Source organism: Syngnathus leptorhynchus, chromosome 14 (genome assembly GCF_054491065.1).
Source record: "Syngnathus leptorhynchus isolate UIUO chromosome 14, UIUO_Slep, whole genome shotgun sequence".
NCBI lineage: Eukaryota > Metazoa > Chordata > Actinopteri > Syngnathiformes > Syngnathidae > Syngnathus > Syngnathus leptorhynchus.
The window spans coordinates 7,508,150-7,518,952 of NC_141208.1; the positions used below are offsets into that span (position 1 = coordinate 7,508,150).

The 10,803-nt window shown below is 38.6% G+C and overlaps 1 protein-coding gene across 9 annotated transcripts in view; it reads left to right on the plus strand.

Moving 5' to 3' along the window:
• rnf220a (ring finger protein 220a) overlaps positions 1–7,126 on the plus strand; it is a 172,420-nt gene extending 165,294 nt beyond the window's left edge. For 5 of the 9 annotated variants that reach the window (XM_085930215.1, XM_085930216.1, XM_085930213.1 and 2 more), the window contains 3 exons: positions 942–1,053; positions 3,855–3,929; positions 5,042–7,121. In XM_085930215.1, the coding sequence (XP_085786341.1) occupies positions 942–1,053; positions 3,855–3,929; positions 5,042–5,113 (259 nt within the window). In that variant the 3' untranslated portion in view covers positions 5,114–7,121. Of the gene's footprint in view, positions 1–941; positions 1,054–3,230; positions 3,426–3,854; positions 3,930–5,041 lie in introns of all 9 variants that reach the window. The other 4 variants (XM_085930221.1, XM_085930219.1, XM_085930218.1 and 1 more) reach the window with 4 other exon arrangements.
• The last annotated feature ends 3,677 nt before the right edge of the window (positions 7,127–10,803 follow it).

Sequence of the window (10,803 nt, forward strand, 5' to 3'; positions counted from 1 at the left end):
ATCCACGTTCCCCTACTCATTCTCCTGCAAGATAAATGAGCTCTCGTGCACACACACGCATCCACAGCCACATGTACAGAGTCCCTTAGATGCCCTTTGCCCTCCAAGATAAATGGCCCCTCCAATGCTGCCAATGTGATTGCCGACAAATTTGGTACTTTGGCTGAAACAATGCAGAGAGATTTCCATGTGGTTTCCACAAATAATTGAATCGGTCCCCAATTTCCAAGTGATGAAGCTCACTTGCACACCCCCGCCTCCTCCTCCTTCTGACTCGGGTACTTCTCCGAGTTTCTCTGGAGGCCTTTCTCTTCAAATCTTTTTGTTGCAGACGTATTGCTGTTTTATTTCCTGCTGTTTCTTCACTTTCTTTCTTGTTAAGGCTGCAGTAGATGAGGGGCTACAATTATTTAAATAATTGACTAATCGGTAAAAATTGATTAAAACCCTTGATAACTTTTGACCGGAGCCTGGTTTTACACGAGAAACAATAAAACCTTACAAATGTTTTGTTGACAATTAACATTTAAAAGAATTTAATAGCTCTCTAAAGAAAGTCAAAGCTCTGTCCTTGAGGACAGACAGACTTATCCGGCCAGTTCACTGTGACCACTAATGCTTTATAAGAGAGAAGCCTAATTAAGGCTAATGGGCTAAATGGTCTTTTACAAGCAATACGAGTAGAGGCTAACAAAGTTTAAAAGGGTGAGTCAGGCTTTCATTCAGTTAGGCAGTAAATGTTAGTTTTGCTTTGAAGATGCATACTTTTGTTATAATTATAAATTTGTTTAAAGTTAGGACCAAGATCCAATTGTAATGATGTGTCTCCTAAGAAATTGGCTATTTTCATGCTCTTAATTGCACCAATTTAAAGCCTCTTCTATTTTTTCCTCCCGCGCCTGAATATAATTTTCGACCTCTCTTGTTTTAACCCTTCTCAGAGTAACTGAAGATGAGTCCACAGCGACCACCATGGAGGCTCTGAAGGCTCGAATCAGAGAGTTGGAGAAGCAGATACTGAGAGGAGACCGATACAAGTGTCTCATTTGCATGGTGAGTATAGAGTAGAGTTGGTGATTGACTTTTTTTTTTTTTTGTCTGAGGGAGCACCGTTTAGCTCGGGTTTACTAGCACTTTGTCAGGTCATTTGTGACTTGTAACTGACAACCTAAGATTTTAAGGGAGGTGTTTCTCAAGGTTGGACTGTTATGCAACAAAACACAAGTGTGGTAGTTTCCCCACTTAGGTTCCTCACTCATTTTGTGATGGATGTTTTCTGATTCTTTGGCTGCAGTGGTGTTTTGTGTGTTGTGATGGCTGTTGGAAAGCTGCATGACTTTGTGTAATTTAATTGCTTCCCATGGCAACATGACAGGATTTTCCAAAAATGAAAACATGTCAAAATGAAAAGTCTGGGTGGCAAGGCCACTTAGATGTGAGTACAGTATGGTAATGCACCAAGTAATGGTACCAGTATTGCACGGTGAATTTCTGCAAACAAAAATAACACGATCCAATAATTTTCAAATGCCGTGACCTAAAAAAAAAAAGTAGAAATCTAATGATTATATCTTTCTCATGCAAATAAATAGATAACAAATAAATAGAAAATCTTTAAATGAGAAACTACATTAGCCAACAATGTACTGTGCAGTGGACCCCCGTTATTCATGAGAGACAGGAACCGAGCCGGTATGTTTACATTTGTATGAACAATTTTGAAACTATTTAACTGCCAATTCTATCTGAGTCTGTCATCAAGAAAATATTGCAAATTACTATTTACCACATAGACAATCTCAAACACTGAATTCCTGTGGTCAGCATACATCAATACTTAACAAATTGGATGATTCCCGTCTTTAGGAGGTTGATGAAATTGCGCTGTCAGGTAAAAAGAGACCTCGTGTTTGTAGTCAGGATTGATTAGCCTCACAGATCAATGATAAAGGCTACATGCTCATGTGTGGTAATAACATATTCAGGACATATTGTCAGTTCAATGGATGTTCTGTGTCATTTGATTGTACTACAGACTGCAGCCACCCCTCCCTTGTTTTTTTTTTTTTTTTTTAGTTCTTTATTTTTTGGGGAAAGTGTTTGTGTCAAGTACCCATTTTGACATGCTTCACTTGTGGAAACACTGCAGCGGCCACATCTTGTGCTTGTGCTTGTGTGTGCATGGGTAATTACAGACGCTTGCACTTCCTAAAGGTCGCTTGGAGCCCCGGGCGATAATTGATCATGCATAGTGCTGTGGACACATGCCTCCGCTCTTCTTATCATCTGTCACTGTCTTTCATTATGAACAAGGATTTGGGCTCACATGCATAAAAAGACAAATACAGTGGATATATAAAAAGTCTGCAGACCGTGACTTTTGAAGTGAAAAAATCTGCTTTAAAAGATGTGAGTAAAATATATATATATTTTTTTTATATATATATAATTAAAATATATTAATTTGCAATTGACAACTTTTATTGAAGAGATTTATTTATATATATATCAAAGAAATGCCAGAGTTAAATTGCTGGCAATTTCATTCATAGGTGTGTAAAATGACAAGAAGAAACTCATTGCATCATACTCAAACCGAGACGTATCAAATCAAATTGTTCCCCTAGTGAATCAAAATGAATCGAATGGTTCCACTTGTAAACTGAACCTCCCTATTAATCTTATCACACCTTTAGTATCAAATCGTCTTGGAGAGATGCGCACCCCTCGTAGCAGCCTTATCACAATGTCCCTGTTCAATAATGCAAATGATTATGTTCAACAAAATAATGGTTCAAATACCTGGTTGGAAATTAAGACCATATCAAATCAAGGCACTTATTTTCAAATTGTAATGTCAATATGAGTTAACCCTAATTGTCCTATCTTTACATAATCTGCTGTGTTTCATTGTATCACAGATAATTCATGAAATGCAGTTTTGTGAGTGATGTCATTTCTGCTCAGTAACATTAAGGGGTATACAACTCGTTTATCTCTAAAACCGTTTTCCCGATGGAGGATATGTGTCCTTAAAAATATTCGATTTGCTGTGTCCTCACTGGCTGGCTCTCACTAGTACACATGCTCTCATTTGAATGAGACTTTGGTGTTTTGTATCCATAGTGCACTGCGCGCGTATGCGAGTGCAATCACGACAAGCCGCCTCTGTGCTGCCACCTTTCGCCCCCTTTCCTCCCCCCCAACACCCTCATCCTTCCCTTCCGCAGAGGAAGCCTGCTATCCAGTCAGGTGTGGAAATCAAGAGACTAGGGGCATGGCCAGGGCCCCGCCCTTTGGCCAGTGAGGTCAGAGAGAGGCAGCCTAAGTCCCTCCCCCTTGGCTTGTACTACCTGTACAGGGGCCTTGTGATTGGTGGCTACGGCAGCAGCATAAAGAGGCTCCTTCCACAGCCTCTACGGAGGGTAAGGCTTTTCCCGCCCTCTCTTGACCACCTCCTCCCTCATTTCTCCGTCCTTTGAGAGAAAAACAAACAAGCACCAATAAGATTGGATTCATTCATGGCTGTCTCCCTCATCTTCTCCCTTCAGCCTGCGCCCTCCCCCTCGTCGCCGCTTGTTGCCTGCCTGATATTGTCTGTACGTGTGTGTGCATTAACGACCCACGGGTCGCTGCTCAAAGGCCTCCCCTCCATGCTGCCTTGCTTAATGGTTCTGTGGCTGATGGTACTGTCGCGTCATGGTCAGTGGTGTCATGCACCCAATTGGTCAGAGTTGGTCTTTGTCGTACAGTGCCGTTCTGTTTTTTGTTTTTTTTGTTTTGTTTACCGAGATGATTGACGGGATGGTGTCCTACAGATGTGGAGCCAACCCTTCTTGTTTCTGTCTCTGCAGGACTCCTACACGATGCCACTCACCTCCATACAGTGCTGGCATGTCCACTGTGAAGAATGCTGGCTCAGGACTCTGGTATGTCTCATCAGTCAGTCAATAGACATTTGTTTAGAATCCTTTTTATACAGCTATGACAAGAAAACTGAGGGGAACCTTTCACAGTTAAAAACATTTCTTGAGAATTTATTTTCATCGGATACTCGGTTTCCCGGCTTACAGCGCATGAGCGTATCTCGTCTTCGTATCTATGCCCAGGTCTTTCTAGAGTGAAACAAAGAGGGGGGGGGGTGACACAAATCTTAATCATCACTGTCAATATTATACTGTCCACTCATTTGTACTTGAAAGTCTTGACTAGGAACGTATAATATGAATTTTTAGTTGGTGCATAAAAGGTGTTAAGTTGTCATTTCAATGATCGCTTATAATTTTTTTACATACCATAAATACACATAGCTTTTTATTGAAACAAGGTTATATTGGTGAAAGTGGAGGTTACCATGTTGGCTTGGTCCTTGGGCAAGTCTTCCGGTTTTTCACCTGACCCATTTGCAAAATACATTGCTGACCACTGCTTGAGGTAGTCTAACTGCATTTGGCAAGAGGTCCAAAAATATATATTTTTTTTTTATCTGCAGTCAGCTTACTTTATTTCCTGTCGTTTGATTACCAAAGGTACATTTAGAGTGTGTGAATAAGACCTTAAATGAGGCCTAATGTTTCCATCTGCGTTTTTAGAGTGTCTGCTCGTCCGTGCTACCACCAACGGTCTTATAATGGAACATTAAACTCACAGCCCGGAGACAGCTATAAAAATTCAAGGGCCGTGTGGATCAAAGTGAATGCCGCAGATTCGAGTTAACGCCTGCCCAGCCCCTCGCTGCTTTAAGCATAGCAACGTAAAGTGGCTGGAGCGCAGCATGACTGGCACAAACTCTTCTGCCGTCATCACACGCTGAAAACGATTCCAAGCTGAAAAAAAAAAACCTGCTATCATGATGGTTGCCAACGTATTATCAGAGGCAGAAAACCTGCCAAGAGAAGTTTCACACATCGAAAGCACACTCCTTGCTAAAAGCAATCGCTGCTGTTCTATAGGTCCATGTCGCCACATATTTGGTTCACTCAAATGCCAATTTATCTGGTAAGGTGTTTAATTGGAAGTATTTTTTGCCAATTGTCCATAGGGGAACAAGAAGTTGTGCCCTCAGTGCAACACCATCACCTCACCCGGGGATCTGCGGCGTGTCTACTTGTAAAGAGAGCACCTCCATGAATCGGCCACCACCGTGGATTTCATTGTCATTTTGTTTACCCCGCCCCGGCAATTCTGTGGACCAGGATGTTGAGGCCAAACCTCCCCCCCCTAAAAAAAACAAAAACAAAAAAGAAGTTGAGCTGACTGAACTGAACAAAGGACACGAGCAGCGCTCACTGTCTCTTGCCGCCCTCACGCACCTTCCCACAGTAACATGGGGAGACTGGACGTTCCTCCACAATATTGGATGTCATCTACCGATGGACAGTTATTCGGCGGATATCCTCACACATGTGACTCACCCACTTTAGCCCTGCTGAAAACTATTAGCTCAATCGCAGATGGACATGTTCAAAAAATTCGGAACAACCAGACCCTCAAAACTGACCATGTGCCCCTTTTTCAACATCCAAGTGGACTCCACTCAGAGGTTGACCGAAAAAAAAAGTTTGATTTCCCTTATTGTATGCAGAAACAAAACTCTAGAAGAGGCCAGTCAGTGACAACTGAGCTTTGAGACCAACTAAGAATTATCGCAAGGTGGACTCCTGCTCCGCCTCGTGTCTAGATAATCCCCTACCTCTTTTTGTTTGTTTGTTTGTTTGTTTCTTAAGGAATGCATACTCTCCCCCCCCCCCCCCCATTGAAGATGCAATTCAAGCACATGTAATTACGGTTGTGTATGTTTACAAAGTTAGAGTTTAAACATTTTGGGGTACACGCACGGAACACAAATGCATACAGTTTTCTGAGCAGACACGCCAGGTGTGTACAATATTTAAGTTGCGTTTTTGGTCCGAAGATTTGGGGGAAAAAATGGCTCGAATTAAAGAAGCCTTCTGTATTTTCCAAAAACAATACGGTTTGAACATCTTCATTGTACAGAAAAAAAAATAAAACTACTCAAAAGTAGATGGTCAAGATTTAGGTGTACTTCTGCAGAATACCTAATTGAGTGTAGCACTAAAAAAAAAAGTCAAGTGATCTTTTGTTTGTTTTTATGGTTGGGAGAAATTCCTACTTTCCACGACTTCACGCCAAACAAGCAGGATGATAGAACTGAGCTGCTGCGTTTGTTTTTATTTTTCTTTTCAACTCCAAAAACTCTTCACTTGGGAATACAGATCCTTAAGTTTCAACAGAATGATTCTCACCAAAAGTCATTTTCCTTCATTCTCATACTGCTTCGCTGCAACGGTAAAAAAAAAAAAAAAAAAAAGACAACCTGAAGATACCAAACTTTTCTAGTTCAATGAGTGCAAGCCTCTTGCTGAACTGGCAACAACCTGCAGCTTAACCCTGCCCCTTATCCTCCGGCAGCAGCAGCCAAGGTGGTGGTGTGCTTTGTGTTTGTAAAACTATGTATTCTGTGGCGTCTGTATTGTTGTTAAAATTGCTGAAAAAATAAAATAAAACATTCTTAAGTAACACGAGTGGTCCTGTTCACAAGCCCCCCCCCCGGGTGGTCAAATAGAATAAATGACGCTTTTTTTTTTCTGGTTGTGCACATTTCAATAGGCTCATCCTTATTGTTGATTATTATCATTTTGTATTCTTTACGTAGCTATCAACCACTTGGAACATTTGATAGTCAGCAGAGTGGAACATTTACAATCTCATTCTTGGCTTTTCCGTTGATTCAAATCTGCCCCAAAGATGACAAATTTGCACGACGTGAATTATGTCACAATAATTTTGTGTCTTGTATATTCTTGGAGAAGGGATGTCTTTCCCATTTGTATATTACATTTCACATTAATTAAATAATTGTAAATCTCACTTGACCTATTTGTTGGGCCTTTTGTTTCTTGCCTCTTGATTTATCATGGGTGGAGGTTGAGAGCCGGCTGAACCCGAGTCTGGCTAGAATACGCTTGATCCTGAGAATTTAGAGATGGTAAATCTTAGTATGTAGAAAGTACATAATTAAAACCACTGTGTGACTTTACACATTCCTCTAGGGAAAGGAATATGAAGTGGAAGCGAAATCTTTTCACCGTTCATATTATGCTTAAACGCAAGGGAGCATCGCCATCTAGAGGATTTGTAGTAAATTGTTTTGAGGGAGTAAAGGAACAATAAAACATTTTTATTTGATCCAAAATATCAGTGGATGACACAAATCATCCAAAACTAAAAATTTTATTTTAATTGTTTTAATGTTCATTATTTATATTGTTGGACGGTCTGCAAATCATATATTATTATTGTATAATAATCTTGTTTTAAGATTCATTATTTGCAAAACACATTTAATGAGTAGCCTTCTAAATAAACAAGAAATTGCAATAATGTTTTATGTGACTAAATTCGTGACATTTTTTAAATAATTTTTAATAGCAGGAACTGTGTTTACAAGTTAATAAATCTGACTCAAATATCGTGATTCCCTTGCAATGGACCTTGCCACACGTAGCCACCAATAGTTATCAATAATAAATAAATTATCATAAAATAATAAAAAAAAGCAGTGACTCAATTTTTCCACAAGGGGGCAATGTCAGGCAGGAAAAATATCCCTCTTGTCATACACTCACAATATCAATGGCAAAGTAACCAGTCACCATAACACGAGTATGCAGAATACTTTAATAAAAGACAATATATAATTTTAACGATATTCAATCCATATTTAAAGATTAAAAGTACACTCCACTTTGCAAAAATATAAATAAAAGTTTTGGTAATAAAACTCCTCAACCACCTAAAAGCATTTTTATCCCATCATCCCCATTTGCTGAGAGATTTTCTGAAAGAAATAGAGGCAGATGTATATGACCGACAATTTCACAGCTATTTCAGATGGTTAAGAAAAGTAGCTCTTTGCGACACTGATCTAATTGTCATGAGATTGCAGGCTGGTTATGGCCACCCTTTGTCATTCTCTAGCCCCCTCCCTTGCCACCCACAGACCTACCTGTGATTTTAACTCTTTTGACAAACGACAAAAACTTACAACTCACCTGAATGCAAAATTTAAAAAAATATATATCTTCAGTTTAATTCATACAGTCAACACCTACCAATAGTATTGCATTCACATAATTGCAAGCAAAAAAAATTAAATGCAATGTCACACAACATCCAATGTCCACACACGTGACAAATTAAATAGAACAAATTCAATCTTTTGTTGTTTTACTCAAAATGATCAGACCTCAATCAATTATCATAACTAGCGATTTATTATAAATATTTTTTGCCAATTCCATTTTTTCACACTTTTTTTTTTTAAAATTCCCTCACCAATGTTCAATAATAAATACCACCAAAAAGCACATATTAACTTTTAAATGTGCATGCAAATAAGTGGGTGTTGACATGATGTGCTAATACTGTAACCTTTCTGCCATTATTGTTACGTATGTGCTATATTTGATACTTTTTGGCTGCAGTGTCACCTGTCATAGTTTCAATCAGTCTCCTGGCAAATGAACCTGATACTATCTGACTTCAACACTATTCGAGTCGCTTGAAGTCGTCTGTCAGCTGTTCTTCCTCAAATACTTGTTTTGTAATTATGCTGCTCTAAATTGGATCAGACAACTTTTCCAGACCCCTCTCTTCATCTCTAAGATGGCTCCATATTTATTGTATTTATGTTTAATTATTGTGCACGTTTCCTCTAGCTAAATGATTTTAACTAGATGGTCTAATACGTATAGCTTGTTGCTTTGCAAACACACGTGAAGATTTCATTTTTCATGACATTTTTAACCCTCCAAAAGTCTTTTCTTCCCCGTCCCTTCCTCAAAGTCAGTTGCAATAGGCTCCAGCTCCTCTGTGACACAAGCGAGGAGAACTTTGAATACTTGAGTATTAATGCCTTGCATCAGAGCTATTTGTTATTCATAAGTTACATCAACATGGTAATTTGGTTACTCTTCTTCTTTTTCTTCTTGTTCCACTTCATATTATTACAAAAGCGACGCAAGAGCAGAAAAAGATCAATAAAGTTCCTTCTCCATCATCAGAGTGTCTTTCATCTTGATGATCCCCCTAGGGAGAACACTGGCCTCGGAAGCCAGCATGCGCGTGTTGGGACGAAAAGGGGTGGGTGTCCAATACAGGTTTCCAGTGTCTTGAAATAGGGATATGATAACATGAGATAAAAGGATGTAAGCATTTATGAGTCTGTTTGGTGGCTGCATGTACCCTACTTTCCCACATAGTTTGTAAAAATAACTGTCATGATGATGTCAGTCTTCTCAAGAAGGGTCGTAAGTTCATCAAAGCATTTTGCTTAACTGAAAATTAAATGTGCAAGCAAACTATGTTTGCATATGTAATGCCTTACAAGAGCTCAAGAAAGTTGGCCCAAATGTTGAAAGATATTAAAATATCAAAGGATACGCATATTTAATAGTTTTCTCCCTTGAGGGAATACACTTAAACTAAGCAAAACAAACCTGCTGGTTTTCCTGAAACACTAATTAAATTAAGGCACATTTTTCAACAATGTTCTATCTAGCCACCTACCTCCCTATCTAGTACCTACCTATCTACCTATCTACCTACCTACCTACCTACCTACCTACCTACCTACCTACCTATCTAGCTAGTTCCCTACCTACCTAGGTCTAATACACCTACCTAACACATCTATCATGAATTATACTTAAAAAAAAAAAACATCAGTTACGCTGATAAAGAAAACACTCTGTTGGAAATATAATTTCTCTTTCCCATGTGTGCAAATTATTATAGTATTTTGATGATTTGATTTAAGCTTATATTGGTTATATTTAGTATTTGGTTATTTTTATTACTTTCAAATGCAAGTAACTAGTTATATTAAATATATTACATTTCAGAGGTTTATCTGCCCAAAACTGTAGGCAATGTAATGCGCAACAGTAACCTATGTTCATCTGTACTGAAAAGAAATCGTCAAGCAGCGTAACTACTCATGTTATGATTAAATTTATACTTGTGTCCAAACATACAGTGTAAACTCTTTTTACACTGTTTGTAACTGTTTGGATTACTTTCGGTAAATCTTAGATTTGACAGGTGCTAATCCTGTAATTAAAGTCAGTTTGTCAAATGGGAAGAGTCAACTAATCTTGTTTTTGTTAAGATTTTTACAAACATTTCAAACCATGCTTTGTTAGTGAAGACTTAAAGTAATGTACACAAGTGCTGCTGTTGTCGTCTTTGCGTACATAGAAAAGCACACACCCACTGAGACATGCTTTAGTAGTTTACCAGAAGCTTCTATAAAAAAAAAAAAAAAAAAAAAAAAAAAAAAAAAAAAAGTTTTGTATGAGTATTTTTCCGAGGTGATTCTCGTTCTTTGAATTTTAATAGTCAACTCAAATATATTTATCTGTCATGTTTATGGTGTGTGTTGTGGCATGACTGGATATTTTTGGAATGTGTCACTGCAGGGCATTCCATGTTGAATATGCATTCTCAGCTTACTACCTGTTGCAATATCAGACTTACTTTTTGATGGCTTCCCCACTAAGTGTACATGAGCTTACGGCACATTTCTTTTTCGCAGTCATTTCATCATTTGGTCATTTCACGAGAGAAATGAGGGCAAGACAGAGAGTTGCCTGTTTGTTTGTATATATCTATGCATTGTATGTGCAGTGTTTGCTGACTATAACCGATTTTTAATACTACTTCAAACATCCACCTTATGAATGTTTTGAACACGATATGTGGTGTGTTGTACAGTAAGTT